The sequence below is a fragment of the Sminthopsis crassicaudata genome, chromosome 2, assembly GCF_048593235.1.
Source record: "Sminthopsis crassicaudata isolate SCR6 chromosome 2, ASM4859323v1, whole genome shotgun sequence".
Classification (NCBI taxonomy): domain Eukaryota; kingdom Metazoa; phylum Chordata; class Mammalia; order Dasyuromorphia; family Dasyuridae; genus Sminthopsis; species Sminthopsis crassicaudata.
This window is the reverse complement of record NC_133618.1, coordinates 292,958,379-292,980,159: the sequence shown is the minus strand read 5'-3', so window position 1 is coordinate 292,980,159 and position 21,781 is coordinate 292,958,379. Positions and strand designations below refer to the sequence as shown.

The following is a 21,781-nucleotide window of genomic DNA, read 5'->3' as shown; positions in this document are numbered from 1 at the left end:
TCAATGTCTTCATCTATCAAATAGGAACGCTAATATGTCATATTCAGTGAGCAGCAATAGCAATAGCTAGTATTCAAATAGCTCCTTCAGGTTTATAAAATACTGTAAATATATTATCTCCTTTGAGCTTCAGAACAACCATGAGAGACAAGTAGATTGTTATATGCACAATGTAAGGAAATGCTTGTAAAGTAAGCCAAATTTATATTATATTACTAATTTATATTACAGATACTAACAGAGTTAGATTTCCCAAAAAAGCAATCAACCCTGTAGTTCACTTTTAAGAAGTTGAAGAGTAAGAGTGGCATATACCTGGTCAGCTTTACATGGATTATAGAATTCTGACCTATTAGCTGCCATCTTAAATTGTGAAACTTCAATTACTGATAATGATATTGGATCCGCATTCTCCCTGCCTGTCAACCTACTGAAGTGAGAAACAGGATTCATTACATTCTTTGCTTTAGCTTCCATATTTTCTTTTCAAAAAAGTGTAAAAGCAACAATTATCTATTGAAAACAGAGATGCTTTTGTTTCCACACTGAAAATTCTCTCTCTAAAAATAATCAGGCTTTTGTGACTGATTAAGAATTATATTGGGTGTCTTATGCAATCTGTAGTTCTCCATTTGCATGATACAGATTCATAAATACTCAAAATTTGACTTTCATATGACCCATCAGGTGAGGAAGGGAGGTAATCTCTAGCAACCATGGCAACTTACAATCCTGGTTAACTGAGACACCATGTCTCTGGATTCTTTTTACCTTCTCCCCTTAAGGAAGCTAGGCTCAATAAATTGTTTGATTTCTTATTTTCTCATCTGGGAATATTGTATAGTAGAATCATTCTGTTAGGTCCATTAAATTTGAAAATGCTGAGGTCTATTCTCTTTCTACATCTACTTCTGAGGGCATCTCCTACAACACAAGATAGGAAAAAGAAAAGAAAAACTTGTCCACTGTACTATATTAATGTAGTTCTAATTTGGAGGGAGGGAAGGGAAGTTTCGAAGAAATATGCAGTATTCTAGATCACTCATCTTATTTCACACTGAAATGAAAAATAATTGATTGTAATTGTTAAAATTTGAATGTTTTAGCAACAGAAATAAAGTGCCAATTTTCAAAAACATTCTGTTTGCCTCAGTTTCTTCTTATGTAAAATGAGCTAGAAAAGAAAATGACAAAACATTCTAGTATGTTTGCTAAAAAATTTCTAAGTGGAATCAAGAAGAGACAGACTAAAATGACTGAATAACAATAGAATTCACACTCATCTTTTTCCTTAACTCAACCCTTCCAAAAACTTTTTTTTTGTAAAAATTAGGTTTACTTTCAGGTGATTGATATTATTTAGTCTTGAAATAACTAAAACCCAACTTACTGAAAAGCCCAAAACCTGATGACCAAAAAGCAGGTCAGAATCATGTTGCCTAGATTAGCTAGTATTAAGTTAATATGTACTCTGGCATAAAAACTAAGGATGGTTTTCAATTTTCAGTTTAAAGACCAAAAATCATTTGTCGATTTCTACTCTGAATAAAATCAGACCTGAAGGTAGGAAAAATAATTGCCTGAAAATGACAAGCTCTTTGGCAAATGACCACATGGGCTAAAAAAAAAAAAAAAATCCCACCCACCATTTAGCTCACATCATTTGAAAAACTTTTTTCAAATTGTTCAAATCTATGGACTAAGTAGCACTTCATACTATAATTCCCTTCTAATCTGTGAATTAGGAACATGGAAATTGGCACACCATTGAGTCAAGGTTTGTCTGGCTAATGCCTTGCTGCCTTACTGCCTACAATGTCCTCTGTAACATCAGCTACATCTATGAAAAATACTTCCTTGACACAGATGCAAGCAAATGCTGAGGAGAGAAAACATATAATTACTAGTCAAAATATTCTTTAACAGTGTTTTGTTGTTGTTGTTGTTGTTATCATTGTTGTTATTTTTAGAAATAAAAGGGACCAAATATGGAGATTTGGAACAAGTATTTAGATGCCTACTGAATTCTCTTCCATCTCTCTCATATATATATATATATATATGTATATATATATATATATATATATATATATATATATATATATACATATATATATATATATATATATATATATATATGTCATGCCTGCTTAAGTCTCTTATCTGATGCTTCCCAGTCAAATAGGTCACTATTGAGGACACTTAGTTGTACTACCTGGCAGATCCCTATAATCAAAGCAATTAAGAAACTAGATCCAATTATCTGGGAAATAGCAATAATACAGGCCTGACCTAGTACTGGACATCAGCCTCATGCTTAATTTCTTTCTTATTTTCAGAAAGCTTAATCTTACCAGTGAGAAATAGGAAGGGTAAATATATTTGCAAACTGAAAAAGGGAGATGTGATATCATTCCTGAAGCATTTATTTATATTTTAGGGGGGAAAACCTGAAGATTAAAAAACCTAACAATCATTACAAATCTCTTCTCCTCCAATTCTGAGGTGACTGGGGGTACAATGATAAGCAATCAATTAAACAAACATTTCTCAAGTGTATGTTGTGTACAGATTTGTGACTCAAATGCTTTATACAGAAAGAAGACTGATCTCTGCTCTTAACTTCAATGAGATGACAGGAAATGTGGACACAGTGGAATATTTTTTTCAAGTGTTTATTTTAAACTTTTAAATCTTTGCTATTTTTTTCTCCTTACATTCAATATTCTTGGTTGCTAAGTGGGAGGAAATGTGGGGAGGTGGGAGAAGTGTGGAGGACTGGGTAAAAAGTTGGCAATAGAAAGATGGTAGATTTATTTTATCCTTCTCAGAGGAGATATAAGTAAGAGGAAAATAGGAACTAAGCTTAGGTTTATCCTCAAACTTCCACTAAGATAAGAAGACAGTTTCTTTCAGTTACCATGCTGATATTTAAAATATAATCTAATCTCAAGGGAGAAGTATCAATGAATATTATGTTTGTGACCATCCTTAGAAAAATTGCACTGTGCTACTTGGAATGGATTTATTCTCATAGCTTTCATGTATGCTAGAGGAAAACAGTTAAGTCTAAATTAAATGGTGAATCCAGTTCTATAGTAAGTAGATTGGGGGCTTAAACTGCTAACATTATACATCTGGAACTTCAATCACAATGTTATCTAAATGATTCTTGGTAAGAAAGTCTCCTTCAAGAAACAACTCACTTCCAGTTGATCAATGATGGACAGAAATAACTACACCCAGAGAAGGAACACTGGGAAGTGAATGTAAATTGTTAGCACTACTGTCTATCTACCCAGATTACTTATACCTTCGGAAGCTAATAATTAATGTGCAACAAGAAAATGGTATTTACACACATATATTGTATCTAGGTTATATTGTAAACACATGTAAAATGTATGGGATTACCTGTCATCGGGGGGAGGGAGTGGAGGGAGGGAGGGGATAATTTGGAAAAATGAATAAATTAAAAAAAAAAGAAAAAAAAAAAGAAAGTCTCCTTCAAGCAGCCATATTTGCTTCACATCTGTTCCATTAACTCCAGGTCAGGCCTATCCCAGTCATCGTAGTTATGATTAAGTTGACAAAGCAAGAAACACAAAAGGGATTTATTCCTTAAAATCAAGAAACACTTAACAAAGGAGTCTATTTCTTTAAAACAGGGAATCTTATGCACAAGATGTAGTTTTCTTCCTAAAGGAAATAGTTATCCTACACTTAATAAAAACTGAAAGACCAAATCAAGAAACCTGATACATTTCTTTAAGATTCAGCCTCCTTCACATAAAGATGATGTGGTGATAAGCTACTTTGTGGATTTTTTTTTTCTGTAAGGCTGAATGAGTTCTCCAAATTATTTAAAGATGCCATTTTGGCAATTTATCATGGTGTAATAAGTAGCTTTAATAATCCAGACACATGGGCAAAATTTTCCTTCTTGTTATAAATATAAATCTGATGCTTCTTCTTTTTTTTTTTTTTTAAATGACCTATAGCATCTTCAAAATAGGGAACATCCCGGAGGTAACTTTTCCAATAAGCACCTTTTTTATTATTATGTCTGAAGTACATTTATTAATGAATCTGGCACCCATAACAGATAATTAGGACTTTAAAAGGAGTTAAATAAGTTTGGGTTTGTTTTTTTTTTTTTGTTTTTTTGGTTTGTTTTTTTGGAGGGTAGGGATAGAAGAATTCAAATTTGAATTCAGCTTGATAAATCTCAAAGAAAACAAGACTAAAGAAGCCTGTACGTTTTTAGGTTAAGGAGTATTACAACACTGCCTTCAAAATGAAATATAAAGTTCAATAGTTTTGCTATGTTATATTCCAAAGGAATATTCACTATACCTAATTTGAGAATTTCCCCCTCCTACTTCCCTAGTAAGTGATCATCCAGTCTGTACTTGAAGACTTTTAGGAATGGAAAATATATCACATCCTTAAGAAGTTCATGTTAACTTAAGAAAGTTCTAATTTGTTAAGAAGGTTTTTCTTTGCTAGAACAGAAACCATTGTCTCTGCATTTTTTGTTCCTTGCTTTTATTTCTGTCTTCTAGAGCAAATTCTAAACCCTTTACATATGAGAAACCTTCAAATATTTAATGACCTCTATCATGTCACCACTAAATCTTCTCTTATTCAGTCTAAGTTCCTTCAATCAACCTTCATATGGCCTGGCTTTCAGTTCTCTTACCATTTTTGAGTATCATCTGCTGAATGAGTTTCAGCTTATTAATGTTTTTCCTAAAATATGGCAATCAGAAATTGAGTGCAACACTCTGGATACAACCTAATCAGGACACAGATCAGTGGAATTGCTTTTCGGAATATTTTACCTCTATTGAGATAACTTAAGTTAGTTCTAAGTTGTTTTTTTTTTTTGCTACTATATCACACTTGTTGATTCATCCCAAGCTTGCTGCTCTTTGTGATACTGCAAGCCTATAGTTCTTACTAAAGGGAGGCTGGTGGATGTCTTAACTTTGGAAATTCCAATCTATAGCGGGCCAAGTGATCAAATGTTTACATGAAGTTCACCATTAAAATATTATAACCTTGGAAGTGGGAGAATACAGAAGGACCGAGAAAACGAAGTTACTCAAGGACAGGCAAACTTACTCAGGTCATAAACAGGGAACTAAGTCAAAACTTCCTTACTCAAAAGAGACTGGGATCATGATTGTCTCCTACACTGTTAGTCTGACACAAGGAGTCTCAACATTTAAAAAAAAAAAAAAAAAAATATATATATATATATAATATATATATATATATATATACTGAGCTTGCATTCTGCTTTCTGCTTCCCAGCTTGCTTGTTAGCTGTGCTTCCTGCATCTTATAAGGGAGCAACTGATTTTTTTGAAGGAACAAGTATAGAAAGGTCAAGCAAAGCATTTTCAATAAGGAGTCAATAATGGCTAAAATGCCATTCTGAAAGAATTCTGTTCACTGGGACACCATGCAAAGACAATGCAAAACAGGATATTTTGGTCTCTTACCTGGGATTAGTGAGATTGTAGCAGGATTTCCATATTTGTAACATGTGTTTGCAGGTAAGGAGGGCTTCATCTGGGCCTCGACAGAGTGACTCCAACTTCACTTTAGAAAACAGTAATCTGAAGTAGAGAAATAGATGAAGAAACAAGGAAAAATATTTATTTCTGGAAGCAACCACTAAACTAAGAATAACAACAGGCAATACTATCAACCTACAGAATCTTATCTTTACCAGGCTTTAAAAATTTCAATGATTATTACTTTTATCAATTTATTATAGTACTAATAACTGTCATTTCTATAGAACTTCAAGACTTGCAAACTTTACACTGACATACATTATCACATTTGAGCCTCATGACTATAATCTTTAAATTATTATTATCCCTACATTATAGGTGAGAAATGTAAAGATCATAAAAAAATTATCTTCAAGGCATTCTTATAAGATAGATAGGGTTTCTATTATCATCAGTTTGATTTTAGACATAAAGAAATCAAAGTTAAGAGTCTTAGTACCACAATGAGAATCCAGGGCCATATACTTCCAATTGAATACAAAATGATTAGATGGAATAGCTCTGCAAAGTTTCAGATCAATAAGGCACAATAAATATAACAAATGTGGTAAAAAATAAAACACAAAGTTAATTGATTTATTCATGACTGAAAAATTATATAATCTTGTCGAGATCACTATTCTAAAATAAACCAATTTATTCAAAAAATTTTAAAGATGCAACAAAAGGTTAACTCAAATCATTTATAAATTTTTACACATAATATGAACCAGTAACACAAAACCTCCACCAAGAAATCTCAGTTTTGATGTCAATTCTTTCTCTGTGATATGTTTTACATTAAATGGCATCTAGTGATAGGGTATAGTTGGTGATAATGTCTTCCACCTCTCTGTATACTCTCAGGACTTATTAAATGCAGTGTTCTGAATATAGTAGTTGTTTAATAAATATTTATTGAATAGAATGATATTGAGGAAATCATATAAGAACTGTACTCAGTTATAGAAATTTCAATAAAATAAAAAAAGGGAAATAAGAATCCTTGTAGAAATATTAATGTTTAACCTATGAAGAATGGCAGATTTTCAGAGTGATATTGTTCAGTTTCAAGAAGCAGGGATTTTCTATTTTTTTGTTTGTTTGTTTTTTGTTTTTTTTTGTTGAGGCAATTGGGGTTAAGTGACTTGCCCAGGGTCACACATTAAGTGTCTGAGACCAAATTTGAACTCAGGTCCTCCTGACTTCAGGGCTGGTGCTTAATCTCCTGCATCCCCCAACTGATCCTAAACAGGGATTTTCTAAAGTGTCCTATAATGGGATTGTTTTTCCACAAATTCTTCCTCTGACATACATCTGATCCAAACCCATGATGAAAAGCTGGAGTCATAGTAAGTGTATGGTAGTTTACACAATATTCAGGGATTTAGGGAATGGACATACAGTAAAAAAGGTAAACAACAAAAAAAGACAAATCACTAAATGTTTCAGATAGTCATTTCATAAGCATATTCATTGCTACGACTATATGGAAAGCAAGAAGTGAAAGTAAAAACAAAAATAAGAGAGATTAATAACAAAATCATTAATCCATCTTGAAAGGAACCACCAAATCTCTCAGTGCAATGTAGGGAGTAAATGACCACCCAGAAACCAACCTAGTCAACAAGAGAAAAGATAAGTTTGATATGTTGTGGACAAATCCTAAGAAACCATGAACAATTATAATCATTGGCCAATAAATTATCTCCGGACTATTAGACTGAACTGTATTCTATATGTAAAGTAAAAGAGAAGGATACATAAAGAAGGAAGAGGGAAGAGTTTCCTTTATATATGAATAATATACCTTTATTGGCAATTATGTCAGATTTTTTTAAATGTACAGAAAGTATAAAAAGCCAAAGCCCTGGAAGCACACAGCTTGAAGGAATGTTCTATGCACTGAAGCTTGCTGGAAAAAGAATTTCTAATTAACATTAAATAACAGCTTTCAAACACCTGACTCAGGATATGGAGTTGAAAAGGTGTGGGCTGAATTAAAGGAAGCCAGACAGAGAGAACAATGAAGAATTCAGTGTGCAAAAATTAAAAGAAAAAACTAGCAACAACACCTGAGAGTTAAGCAAGAAGAAATAGCTTGGAAAAGAGATGCTGGCATGGAAAAAAATTCAGCTAGATAGATGAAATTTAACTCATTGAAAAATCAAAAGCATTATATGGAAAAGGAAAAAAAAAAGATCTTACAAGTTTAAAAACCCTGGACACAAAAATTCACATATACTATCTTTATAGCAATGATGGGAAAGGCAGGAAATGAGCACATAAAAAGAAATGATAATTTTATGTTTTGTTTTGTTTTTTATTTTTGCAAGGCAACTGGGGGCTAAATGACTTGCCCAAGATTCTACAGTTAGTAAGTGTTAAATGTCTAAGGTCGCATTTGAACTCAGGTCCTCCTCACTTCAGAGCCAGTACTCTTATTCATTGCACCACCTAGCTGCCACCAGAAATGATAATTCTCTTATGAATTTCCAAAAATTTCTGCATTCAACCTCCAAAACAATTAAAAAAAAACACCCACTAAGTGATACTTTTATCATCAACTGCCATACTCTTTTCACATTTTTAAAGATTGTTCTAAAACATCTAGACTGCTGTACATTAAATCAAAAGAAAAACCAAAATATATACAAACAATTATTAGCATTTATTTCCTCTTAGTCAAGGCTTCAAAAAAAAAGCACTTATTAAGCCAGCCCATAACAGAAACCATGAAGCAAAAATCAACTGCAGAGAAACACAAAAGGGTCAGTGTACTACCCATTTAATATATTTGAAAAAAAGGAATTGCTTAAGTTCCAAAGATTTAATAAACTAATGTAGTAATTTTAAGCACATAACATAAGCACTTAAGCACATAATAAATTTAAATCATGAATTAAATACATCTAAATTCTGACTGTAAGTTAAATTATAAGTTTCTCTGAAAAAGTTATAAAATTCAAAAAAAATCTAAGAAATTTGATATACAAAACTCTTTGTTATAAGGGTGATTCTCTGAAAAGACCATCTGAAAGGAATACAAGAAGAAATTTAGACAATGTAAAAATAAAAGATGTCAATAAGGAGATTTATTTTTTAATCAATAAAGATTTTGTTTTGTTTTGTTTTTTAAACAAACTTAGAAAAGAAGCCAAGGAGAGACTTAAATTAGGAATTATTGCATTCCCTGAATCCAATAATTTAAAATATCCCCACAACATTACTTTTCCAGAAATAATAAATGAAAACTGTGCATATTTAAAAGAACCACGGAACAAATTCAACAAAGAATCCTCCAGCACCACCTACAATAAGTGCCCAAAAGAAAAGCTCCAAAAATGCCATAGCCAAAATTCAGAGCTCCCACAGCAAGGAAAAAATAAAGATATCCAAAAAGAAGTTTAAGTACCAAGAAGTCACAGTCAAGGTCACACAAAACCTAGAAATTTGTAATATAAACGAGACACAATCTTGGAACACAATATTACTAAAATGTAAAGGAGATAACAGTGTAGTCAAGAATAATTTGCCTTACAAAGTTGCGTATTTATATTATGGGAAGAAAATGTATCATTATTAGAATAGAGGACTTTATAGCATTTTGGATAAAAAGAGATGAATTGAATAAAAACTTTGAAATAAAACACAATTGTACAGAGAGCCCTTAAAAAGTAAGTCTATTTGAGTAATTGAAAAGAGTTGTATAATAATGTAATGCTAACATTCTAAAAGGGAGAGAAGAAACTAGTGTCCTTCAGAACCTTAAAAATGTCTTCAACAGATACTACATTAAATAAGGAAAAGAGAGGACCCAGGGATGGACTTCTCTCTGGGGACTTTTAAGAGGAAAAAGAGAAGGGAAAAAAAGAGAGAGAAAAAATATAGAGGACGGGGAATGAAACTCATTTCTCAAAAGTGGGATATATAAAACGGTATACAAGAACAGAAGAAAGAAGAGGCAAGAGGAGACAAAATTAATCTTCACTCTTAGTTAAAGACAACAAAGTACAATTAAACAGATACAGTTTGGTGTAAAAATATATACAACAGGGAAAAAGTGGGGATGGGAAGGAAGAGTTAAGAGGAAAAATAACCTTGAGGAGGAAAGAGTCACAAACAAGATAAATGTTCTAAATCTGAAAAATAGGGGTTGGAGGGAATGGGGAGGGAGTGGCAAAAAGAAAAAAAAATTAATTATGACCTAAAGATACATTCATCAATTAGGAAATGGCTGGACAAACTTTTCTATATTAAATGTCATAGAATATTACTATGTAATAAGAAATGATTAAATGGGTGGTTTCAGAAAATTCTACACCGTATGAATGGAGAATGCCAATTGATATAGAGTGAAAAAGAACAGAACCAGAACAAGAAGCAATAAGAGGACTTGATGAGGCAGCAAGATAGAATAATTTAACCTGAAGAAAGTAGTGAGTCACAAATTAGACCTCCCTCAAAAAAGTAATTTTAAAGAAAATCACCAAAATAAGATAAAATGTCAACTTTGGAGATTCAATTAAAAGTCTTTTTTTTTTTTTTTTTTTTTTTTTTTTTTATTAAAACTTACCTTGTACTCCAACTTTCCCTCTCTTCCCCCACCTCCTCCTCCAGATGGCAAGTAATCCAATATATATGTTAAACATGATAAAAATATATGTAAAACAATCTTTATGGGAAAATTTACGTTTAAACACTTTCATCAACAAGAATGAACAGATAAAAGAAGTAAATATGAAGATAGAAAAATCAGAAGAACAACAAAATTCCAACTGAACAGAAAAAAAAGAAAATTTGAAAATAAGAAACCTTGAAAATGAAAAGAACAAATTGATACATAGAAACGGGAGCTGTTTTTTTTTTAAATTGTAATAAAATAACATATTAGCTGTGATTTTTAAGAGAGGAAAACAAATGAGCCAATATAAAAAAGTATTTATAAAATATAAAATATTCACATTATTTGAATGAGAAATAGAGAATTTAAACAACCTACCTCAAAAAAAAAAAGAAAGAAAAAGAAACTGGACAAGCTATAATGAGCTCTCAAAGAGATTCCTCTAGCCTGATTGGACATTCTTTTAAACATTCAAAAACCTTAAGTGCTCTTGGATAAGCCTAGCGAATATAATCAAGATGACAATACTCCCTAAACTAATCTATTTATTTAGTGCTATACCAATCAGACTCCCAAGAAACTATTTTAATGACCTAGAAAAAATAACAACAAAATTCATATGGAAGAACAAAAGGTAGAGAATTTCAAGGGAATTAATGAGAAAAAAAATCAAATGAAGGTGGCCTAGCTGTACCTGATCTAGAACTATATTATAAAACAGCAGTCACCAAAACCATCTGATATTGGCTAAGAAATAGACTAGTTGATCAGTGGCATAGGTTAGGTTCACAGGACAAGGTAGTGAATAAAAATAGCAATCTGGTGTTTGACAAACCCATAGATCCCAACTTTTGGGATAAGAATTCATTATTTGACAAAAACTGCTGGGAAAACTGGAAATTAGTATGGCAGAAACTAGGCATGGACCCACATTTAACACCACATACTAAGACAAGATCAAAATGGGTCCATGATTTAGGCATAAAGAACGAAATCATAAATAAATTAGAGGAACATAGGATGGTTTACCTCTCAGACTTGTGGAGGAGGAAGGAATATGTGACCAAAGGAGAACTAGAGAACATTATTGATCACAAAATAGAACATTTTGATTACATCAAATTAAAAAGCTTTTGTACAAACAAAACTAATGCAAACAAGATTAGAAGGGAAGTAACAAATTGGGAAAACATTTTTACAGTTAAAGGTTTTGATAAAGGCCTCATCTCCAAAATGTACAGAGAATTGACTCTAATTTATAAGAAATCAAGCCATTCTCCAATTGATAAATGGTCAAAGCATATGAACAATTTTCAGATGATGAAATTGAAACTATTTCCACTCATATGAAAGAGTGTTCCAAATCACTATTGATCAGAGAAATGCAAATTAAGACAACTCTTGAGATATCATTACACACCTGCCAGATTGGCTAGGATGACAGGAAAAGATAATGATGAATGTTGGAGGGGCTGTGGGCAAACTGGGACACTGATGCATTGTTGTTGGAGTTGTGAAAGAATCCAACCATTCTGGAGAGCAATCTGGAATTATGCCGAAAAAGTTATCAAACTGTGCATACCCTTTGACCCAGCAATGCTACCACTGAGATTGTATCCCAAGGAAATATTAAAGAAGGGAAAGGGACCTGCATGTGCCAAAATGTTTGTGGCAGCCCTTTGTGTAGTGGCTAGAAACTGGAAGATGAATGGATTCCCATCAATTGGAGAATGGTTGGGTAAATTATGGTATATGAAGGCTATGGAACATTATTGTTCTGTAAGAAATGACCAACAGGAGGAATACAGAGAGGCTTGGAGAGACTTACATCAACTGATGCTGAGTGAAATGAGCAGAACTAGGAAATCATTATACACTTCAACAATGATACTGTATGAGAATGTATTCTGATGGAAGTGGATATCTTCAACATAGAGAAGATCCAATTCAATTCCAATTGATCAATGATGGACAGAATCAGCTGCACCCAGAAAAGGAACACTGGGAAATGAGTGTAACTGTTTGCATTTTTTGTTTTTCTCCCCAGATTATTTTTACTTTCCGAATCCAATTCTTCCTTTGCAACAACAACAACAAAATTCGGTTCTACACATATATATTGTACCTAGGATATACTATATAATATATTTAATATGTATGGGAATGCCTGCCATCTAGGGGAGGGGGTGGAGGGAAGGAGGGGAAAATTTGGAACAGAAGGGAGTACAAGGGATAATGTTGTAAAAAATTACCTATGCATATGTACTGTCAAAAAAAACTTATTATAAAATTAATAAAAAATAAATTTTAAAAAAATTTAAAAAATAAAAAAGAAAGAAAAAAATAAATAAAACAAATATAGTTTTCCAGCTTTAAAACTATACATATAATATGAAATATTAAAAACAAAATAAAAGGAGACAAGGAGAGGAAGAGAAGCAGGAAAAAAAGAGAAGAAAAGGAAGGGAAGGGAGAAGAGGAGAGAACAATAAAGAATATAAAAACACAAAAGAGAGCGCAAGGAAGTTCAAAAGTAGGCATGACAAACAATACGATGTTGATTTACCATGTTAAATTCAAAATATTTTAAAAATCATAATTGTGTAGTACAGTCATGGATTTATATAGATTTTCTTTCTAGTTTTCTTAGTATATGAAATATTAATGTTTGCTGAATGATATTCTAGTTTATCATTTTAAAAAATATTGGCTATATTTTCCTAGTACTCTAATATTGTCTCTCTTTGATGACAGGCAGGAATTACTGTTAAATCCCATGTCAATCACATTTGCTTTTCATTTTAGTAGAAACATCAACAATCTGAAATACTCTATCCTTCTACCAGTATTTATAGAACAGAAAAATATTTAGCAAAAATAAAACATCTCAAGAAATCACATTTTGGATTCTTTCTTAATCCCTACTCTCGTCATGGTATCCAACAATCTTCTCATCTCTAAATAACACTTAAATTTTTGTTTTTCCTCCTTAAAAAAAAAATTATAAAAATCTCTAATTAAAGCTAAAACAAATTAACTGGACTTCAAATTTCTTTTTTTTAATTGTATCATGTTTAAATTAATTTTATAATTATGAATTTTTTTGACAGTATATATGCATGAGTAATTTTTTTTATAACATTATCCCTTGTATTCATTTTTCCAGATTTTCCCCTCCCTCCCTCTACTCCCTCCCCCCAATGACAGGCAATCCCATACATTTTACATGTGTTACAGTATAACCTAGATACAATATATGTGTGTAAATCCAATTTTCTTGTTGCACGTTAAGTATTGGATTCCGAAGGTATAAGTAACCTGGGTAGATAGACAGTAGTGCTAACAATTTACATTCATTTCCCAGTGTTCCTTCTCTGGGTGTAGCTGTTTCTGTCCAACATTGATCATCTGGAAGTGAGTTGGATCTTCTTTATGTTGAAGATATCCACTTCCATCAGAATACATTTTCATACAGCATTGAAGTGTACAGATATCTTCTGGTTCTGCTCATTTCACTCAGCATCAGTTCATGCAATGGACTTCAAATTTCAGTGATTCCAATACCCTACAACTGCCAATTTAAAATGCAGCAATGGATTTCTGTGATCAAATTCTTCTGAAATACCTACTGATTAACTTTACCCACAAATTGGAATAATTACCAATAAATTGTAGTGTGCTTTCTAGAGCCTCCACACCAGGGTGATTAAAATATCCTGCTTTCTAGAGTCTCCATGCTGGGGTGCCAAAACATACCATCTGGACGAGCTCTCTGGAGGACCTTGGGATCAGCCCAAGTTTTTGGTCTTACTGAAGGAGTGAAGGAGGCAGGAGAAGGGGCTGGTCAAAGATGGAGTCTGACATCTGAAGTCTTCTCTGTATCTGTGTCTGAGACTCCCTTAAATAGTTCTGTATGATTACATCACCACAGCACACTGAGCATGCCCAACCATAGATTACCATAGAGAAAACCATTATCTCACATTGAGTAGGTGCTTAACTTTAAGCACCATGCTGACCTAGATTTAAGTACACCTTTTCAGAATTCTGGCCCTCTACAATAAATTGCTAGAAATTGATACCAAACTTCATTATTAGAATCTTACTATATCTATATTATGTGACAATAGAAACTAGATAACTAAGATAAAATTCAGTTAGGGTAAAAAATATTTTTAATTACTTTTTGACTTTTCAGAACAAGAATCTAATGGTTCTTATTAGCAAAAATTATCCTAAATTTTAAAATTGAACTTGTGGAGCAACATATGTGCATACAGATACACCCCTTTTCACATTTGTATACCTCATAGCTTTGAAAGAATGTTATCCGGTATGATTATCCCAGGCATCCTGTGTAGGGCAATGAATGCATTACCCCATTTCACCCAAAAGGGAAGTGCTGAGAGATGTGAAGTGAATAGTCGAGGCAAAAACAACTGGGAAAGCAAAGAAACAAAGGCTCTGACAAAAAGACCAGTATTCTTTCCACAATACATAGTCCTCTCTCTCTCTCCTCTCTCTTCCTTCCACTCTCCAGTCTTGTAAAGTATATTTAGAAAAAGTTCCTATCATTTTAAAGAATTAGCCTTCTGTCAAAGATAAAACTTTTGAGGCAGCTATACTTTTAAATTTATCCTATAAAAGAATTCCAGATATGAATGCCCCCAATAACTTAGTCCAGTGTACTAACAATTTATACTACACCATTGCGTCCTATGATTTCAATATAAAAGTACACAGAAAATATTATATTATAGTAAAGGAGTCCAAGACATGGGTTGGGATCCTGGCAGCTCTACTTCTTACCATCTACATGATTTTAAATAAGTCACTTTTCAACTCTGAACCTCAGTTTCCCATCTGTAGAAGAGGGCATTGGATGAAATGGATGCTAAACTTTTTAAAAACACTTTACATTCTCTGAATCCATACTTCCTATAACACACAGGCAAAATTCTTTGATCACCTATTGGGGTTTTTTTTCTTTTTTTTAAAAGAAAATCCTGTTATTTCAAAATGTAAGAGCCAGATGTCAGACTCCGATTTAACTGCATTTGGATTATTCAGTAATTTTCAGTGAACAATAGTAGCATCTATTTGGTTGAGAAATCACAGGAGCTTGAAACTGCACATTTTTAATATACCATTATAATTTTAATTAAGTACTATGTTGAAATTTTGGCAACTAAAAAAGATAGTGATAAAGAGGAGAGAAATGCCGGCTTATGTTTATCAAAAGGACCAAATCTACCAAAAAAAAAGCTTATTAAGTTCTATAAAATTCTATTGTTTTATTAGGTTTCTATTAAGAAAAAAAAAAAAAAAAAACCCAAGGAGGATCATATAAAAGTGCAGGGAAGTGGCCAAAAAAAGGACTGAGAATCAGAAGATCCATATCCTAGTTCTGGCTTCATCATAAACTAACTGTATGACCCCCTAGGTAAGTCATTTTTCTTTCAATGACTCCATGTTCTCATCTGTTAATTGAGGGCATTTGGCATTATACTAGGGGATTCTCAGGGTCCCGTTCATTCCTAACAATCTATCATTCTATGATACCTACATTGTTTCCAAGAGAAAAATACTATTACATGTATAAATCTGTTTTGAACTTCTGGCAGAAAGGTGTTAAGCATACACGAAGCCCTCCAAATTCATAAATTCTGAGGTCAGATTATGAATATATATCATCAAACGGGAGAGGAGTCACAATCCCCCGTTTCACCTCTCTACCTCAGTTCCTTGATATATAAAATGAAAATACTGCTGTATGGCCATCTGTAGCCTTTTTCTGCCGCATCTTACTGGCCATTTGGGACAACAACAACAAAAGGTCATAGGTCAGCCCAAGACTCTCCTCTTTATTAAAAACTTGATTTTTTAAAAAAAGAGATTAATAGGTATTCTATAAAGACATTCACCCACAAAAGTCCTGCTACAAAAACTCATTGTATCACAGAGATGACCCTGGTTTCTAAAAGCTCACATCAGAAGAATGCAATTTCTGACAAGTTCAACCACAGGGCAAAGGCTTTGGGTATGATCCTCGGGACAAATGAGGCCAGTCTGAGGAGGGTCAGCCTGCATGAAGTTCAACACTGGAAGGCTTGCCACTTGATGAGGCCATGGCAATCCATGAAACAAGTTATATATAAAATGGCCCTCAAGCTGGTGAAGTCTCCTCTCCAGTGTGCAGCAATGGTAACAGAAGAATGGAAAAGACAGTACAGAGGGTGCTAATAGTCACAAAGCCTTTTAGTCTGTAAACCGAATTTAAATACTAGTATTGTAAACATGACACCATGGTCCAATGATCAAATACACGTATAACTAACTGAATCATATCAATATGGACATTCTCATTAAAATTGAAACTAAAAAATATAAGTTGCAGCTAAACAGAAAAGATGATTTACAATTTTTTATACAGTTGCTGATAATTTCCATTTCTTCTGAAAACTATTCATGAGCCCTTTGACCAATCATGTATTTAGGAATAACTCTTGCTATTTACTGCAAAGAATTTTTTTCCTATTAATTTCTTCCCTTTTCATTCTAGCTGCATTGTTTGTGCAAAAGCTTTTCAATTCTATAAATTCAAAATTGACCATTTTGTTGAAGGAGATATGGGAAAACCGAGACACTGATACATTGTTGGTGCAATTGTGAAAGGACCCAATCATTTTGGAGAGCAATTTGGAACTATGCTCAAAGAGTTATCAAACTGTCCATACCCTTTGATCCAGCAGTGTTACTTCTGGGCTTATTGAAGAGATACTGAAGAAGGGAAAGGGACCTATATGTGCAAGAATGTTTGTGGCAGCCCATCAATTGGAAGATGGCTGAATAAGTAAGTTATGGCATCTGAATATAATGGAATATTTTTGTTCTGTAAGAAACAACCAGTAGGATGATTTCACAGAGAAGCCTTTAGAAAGTTACATGAACTGATTGATGCTGAGTGAAATGAGTACTAGGAGATCATTGTACACTGCAGCTACAAAATTATGTGACAATTCTGATCAGTATGGCTCCTTTCAACATTGAGATGATTCAGGCAAGTTCCAATAATCTTGTGATGAAGAGAGCCATCTGCATCTGGAGAGAGGCCTGTGGAGACTGAGTATGGATCACAATATAGCATTTTCACGTATTTTCAATTTTTTGTTATTTGTTTGCTTTTGGTTTTCTTTCTCATTTTTGTTTCTTATTTGATCTGATTTTTCTTGTGCAGTGTGATAAATGTGGAAATATGTATAGAAAAAATTGCACGTTTAACCTGTTTTGGATTATTAGCTATATCAGAGAGAGGGGAAGAAAGGAGGGAGAAAAATTTGGAATACAAGGTTTTGCCAGAGTGAATATTGAAAACTATCTTTGCATGTATTTCAAAAATAAAAAGGTATTATTTAAAAGTAAAATAAAATAAGAACTTGCCAATTTTCTCTTCTGTTACTTCAATTCTTCCACTAGTTAAAAATTCTGCACCTGGTAATAGCAGTTAATGGTATTTCCTTCTATTCTCCTCTACTTCATGTAACTTACTAATTGTGACATATGCCATAAAATATCCTTCCATTCATCAATATAATTTCTAAATATATATATATATGTATATATATACACATTATACATATATATACATATACATATATATATGTGTATATGTGTGTGTGTGTGTGTGTGTGTGTGTGTGTGTGTATTGGCCTCTCCTGAACTGATGCAATAATTGGCTATATTCCCTTCCCCTTAAAACTTTAGCAAAAATTATACAAGACCATAAGCTCTTACAAGAACATAGAATCTAGCAGGTTCCACCAAGCTAAAAAAATTTTATGTAGGGATCTGGTAAAACATAGTGACCCTATCATCCTAGGACAAAAGCACCAAAATTTAGAGAGGCTCATACCCTGAGAGAATGGCTTAGAGCAGTTCTTACACTAGGAGTCACAGAACACCAAGAGCCTAGATAGATTTCAATAGATCAGTGAACTTGGATGGAGAAAAACATTACACCTTTATTTCAATATAACTGGCTTCCTCTGTAATTCTGTGTATCTTATTTTATGCATTTTAAAAACATTATTCTCAAACTGGATCCATAGGTTTTACCAGAATGCCAAAGGGACCAAAGCAGAAAAAATTATAAATAATTCAACCCTGGATGCTCAACATTTTCCCAACTCCTTCAACTTCCTTTCCTCTCTGAATAAAGGGCCAGAAAGATGAACTACAAAACTCCAGTCAAAGCTTTCCTTTAGAGAGGACAGAGTATGGATATTTTACTTCCTTCTCTATTTTCCCTCTACAGCTATGGTAGAGTTCAAATGTGGGTTTCCTGTGGTATCCTTCCCACATTCTTCCTCCCTTCCAGCTTTCTTTTGGTTATAATGTTCAGCCATTATACTGTTAGCTCCTTGAAAGCAAGGACTTTTTCTTATTTGAATCCTTTGTAGCTATTTGAATCATTAGCACAGTGTTTTAACTTAGTAGAAGCTTAATAAATGTTTACTGAATTAAAAAAAACTTTCTAGTTTAACAGGATTATAATCTATATTGCTAGAAGATGCATTCGTACCAATGAAATCATAGGTTCCTGATGTATATAATACATACACTGAAATATGTACAAAACATGTGTAGTAAATGGATCATTTTTACACATGTATATATTATATATGAGTATAATTTATATCATAAAATTACTTTTCCCAAATGGGAAATAAAATAAGTCAAATTAATAAAGTGTTCTTACTGAAAAATATAACCACAATTTGCTACAAGACATTAAGCTTACACAGTCCAGTAATAAAGTAATCTCATGAAGATATGATCTAGTAGAAAGAACACTGGATTTGGACTCAAATATATAAGGAATTAAATCCTAGCTATGCTATTTACTGGTATGACACTGTGCAAATCATTTAACTTCTCTGGACCTTACTGTCTATGTCTATAAAATCAATGGGTTAGTACAATAGGCAGCTTCCAGGGTCTTTTCCCCTCAAGATTCTATCAGTCTCTAATTAGATAAATTCCAGTGTCCTTTTCAACTTTATTTAAATGAATTCTCAAAAGTTGATACTGGTGTGCAATTCTCAGCTGTATTTTCCAAAGAATACAAAAACAGATCATCAATTCCCAATCCAAGCCTTTCATTTAAAAATAAATGAATGGCAATAGGAAAATAGACCACAAAAATTGTTACCTTTAGAAAACCTCCAAGCCTACAAAGAGTCATGGCATATTGCTTCATTATCCTCAAGAAAAAAATGCTTAAAAAGTCTGTTCCATTCATCACATTGGCACCTAACTCCATCTTCTTGGCAAATGAGAAAATGACTTAGCAAGGCATATCAATCAAAGGAAAACATGCAAAGTTATTTTTTTAAAAAAAGAAACAGCATGCATTTTGGTCCCAATCATATTTCATATAAGTTAATGGTTTATCAAGAGTGAATACAGAATGTTTACTAAGAAGACATATGCTTTCATTTTTTTCCAATTTATTCTTATTTTCTTTTACTTTATAGGAATCTACTTTTTCTCCTACACAATTCTCCCCTCCTTTTGAAAAAAAATTCTTGTAAAAAAAATCTTCAAAGTCAAGCAAAGTAAAATTCCTGTTTCAGCCTTGCCCATAAAATATCTGTTTCAACTTCCCACAGTAAGTCCATCACTTGACTCTCTGTCAAAAGATGGATAACTTCTTTCATGATTATCCTTCTTGGTTGGTCCTTGTGATGATGAAAGTTTTGAAGTCTTTCAAAGTTGTCTGCATTTACTATGTTGCTGTAGTTTAAGTTGTTCTCCTTGGTTTATTCATTTCATTCTACAGCAGTAGATACAAGAGTTCCCAGACTTCTTTAAAAATGACCCTTCTGGCCTGGAATCTGATATTCCAAAAAGCAAAAGAATTTTGAATGCAGCCAAGACTAACCTATCTAGCTAAGCTGAGAAATTTTCTTCCAGGGAAGAGGATGGACATTTAATGAAACAGGTGAATTCCATTTGTTTCTAATGAAAACACCAGAGCTAAACAAAAAAATTTGACCTCCACCTATAGGGCTCAAGAGAAGTAGAAAATGGTAAAAAGAACTCTTGAGAACTATATTTCTGTTATGGACATACATAAAGAGTGCATATATAAATTGATTTTATTGATATAATATAAAAAAGGAAAGTAGAAGTTGAAAGGGGATAGTATCAGAAAATGGGAAAGGGGGAGATAAAAAGAGGGAAACTACATCCCACAAAGAGGCAAAGAAAATCTGTCATGTCTGAGGGAATTTAGGGAGGGGGAGGATCATTGTGTGAATCTTATTCTCATCAGATTTGGCTCAAAGAGAAAATAATTGACATACTTAGTTTACAGAGAAACTTCTCTCACCTCATTAGAAAGTGGGAGAGGAAAAGGGAAAAGGAAAAGAGTATTAAGGGAAAGATATAAGAAAGGGGAAGGGACTCAAAGGGGATGGGAGGGATTCTTAAGAGGGAGAGCTGCATAAGGCAAGTGGTGTCCATAAGTTTAATACTGGGGAGGGGATAACAGGGGTAAGAAAAAGAAAAGCATAATCTGAGGATAATAAGATGGCAGGAAATACAGAATTAGTCATTTTAACTATGAATGTGAATGGGATGAATTCGCTCATAAAGCAGAGGCAGATAGCAGACTGGATCAAAAACCAGAACCCTATAACATGTTCTTTATAGGAAACACATTTAAAGCAGGGAGATACATACAGAGTAAAGGTAAAAGGCTGGAGCAGAATCTATTATGCTTCAGATGAAGTCAAAAAAGCAGGGGTAGCCATCCTTATCTCAGATCAAACAAAAACAAAAATTGATCTAATTAAAAGAGATAAGGAAGAGAAACTATATCTTGCTAATGGGTAGCATAGACAATGAAGCAATATCAATACTAAACATATATGCACCAAGTAGTATACCATCTAACTTCCTAAAGGAGAAGTTAAGAGAGTTGCAAGAAGAAATAGACAGCAAAACTTCATTATTTTTGATTGGGAGTTGGGGGCCAGGGGAAGATGGTTTCAGAAAAACATCATACAAGCTATATAAACTTATAATAAGAGAAAGAAGAAGAATCAGGAGATGATGTGCACAATATCAACAATGTTGTAATAATGATCAACTGTGAAAGACTTGGTTACTCTGATCAACACAATGATCTAAGACAATTCCAAAGAACTCAAATGAAAAAATGTCATCTACCTCCAGAGAGAGAACTGACAAACTATAATTTTCTCACTTTCTTTATTTTTCCTGCTTTTGGGGGGAAATATGGGTTAATATAGAAAAATGTCTTGCATGATTTGACGTGTATAATTGACACGATATTGCTTGCCTCTCAGTGGGTGGGGGAGGATTTAGGAGAGAAGGAGATTATCTGGAACTCAAAACATAAAAAGAAAAAAGTGCTCAAAATAAATAATAAATTAAGATATTAAAAAAAAAAAAGAAAGAATTTCTTATAGCACAACAGTTTTCTGTAAGACTCATATGTCAAAATTTGTTCAGCCATTCTCCAAATGATGAACATTCCCTTCGTTTTTAGTTTTTTACCACC

General features: G+C 33.0%; 1 protein-coding gene across 1 annotated transcript in view; it reads right to left on the bottom strand.

Annotated features, from left to right (window-relative positions):
* TTC7B (tetratricopeptide repeat domain 7B) overlaps positions 1-21,781 on the bottom strand; it is a 314,975-nt gene that overhangs the window by 102,020 nt on the left and 191,174 nt on the right. The window contains 1 exon segment of the mRNA XM_074289731.1: positions 5,511-5,627. Coding sequence (XP_074145832.1) covers positions 5,511-5,627 — 117 coding nt within the window.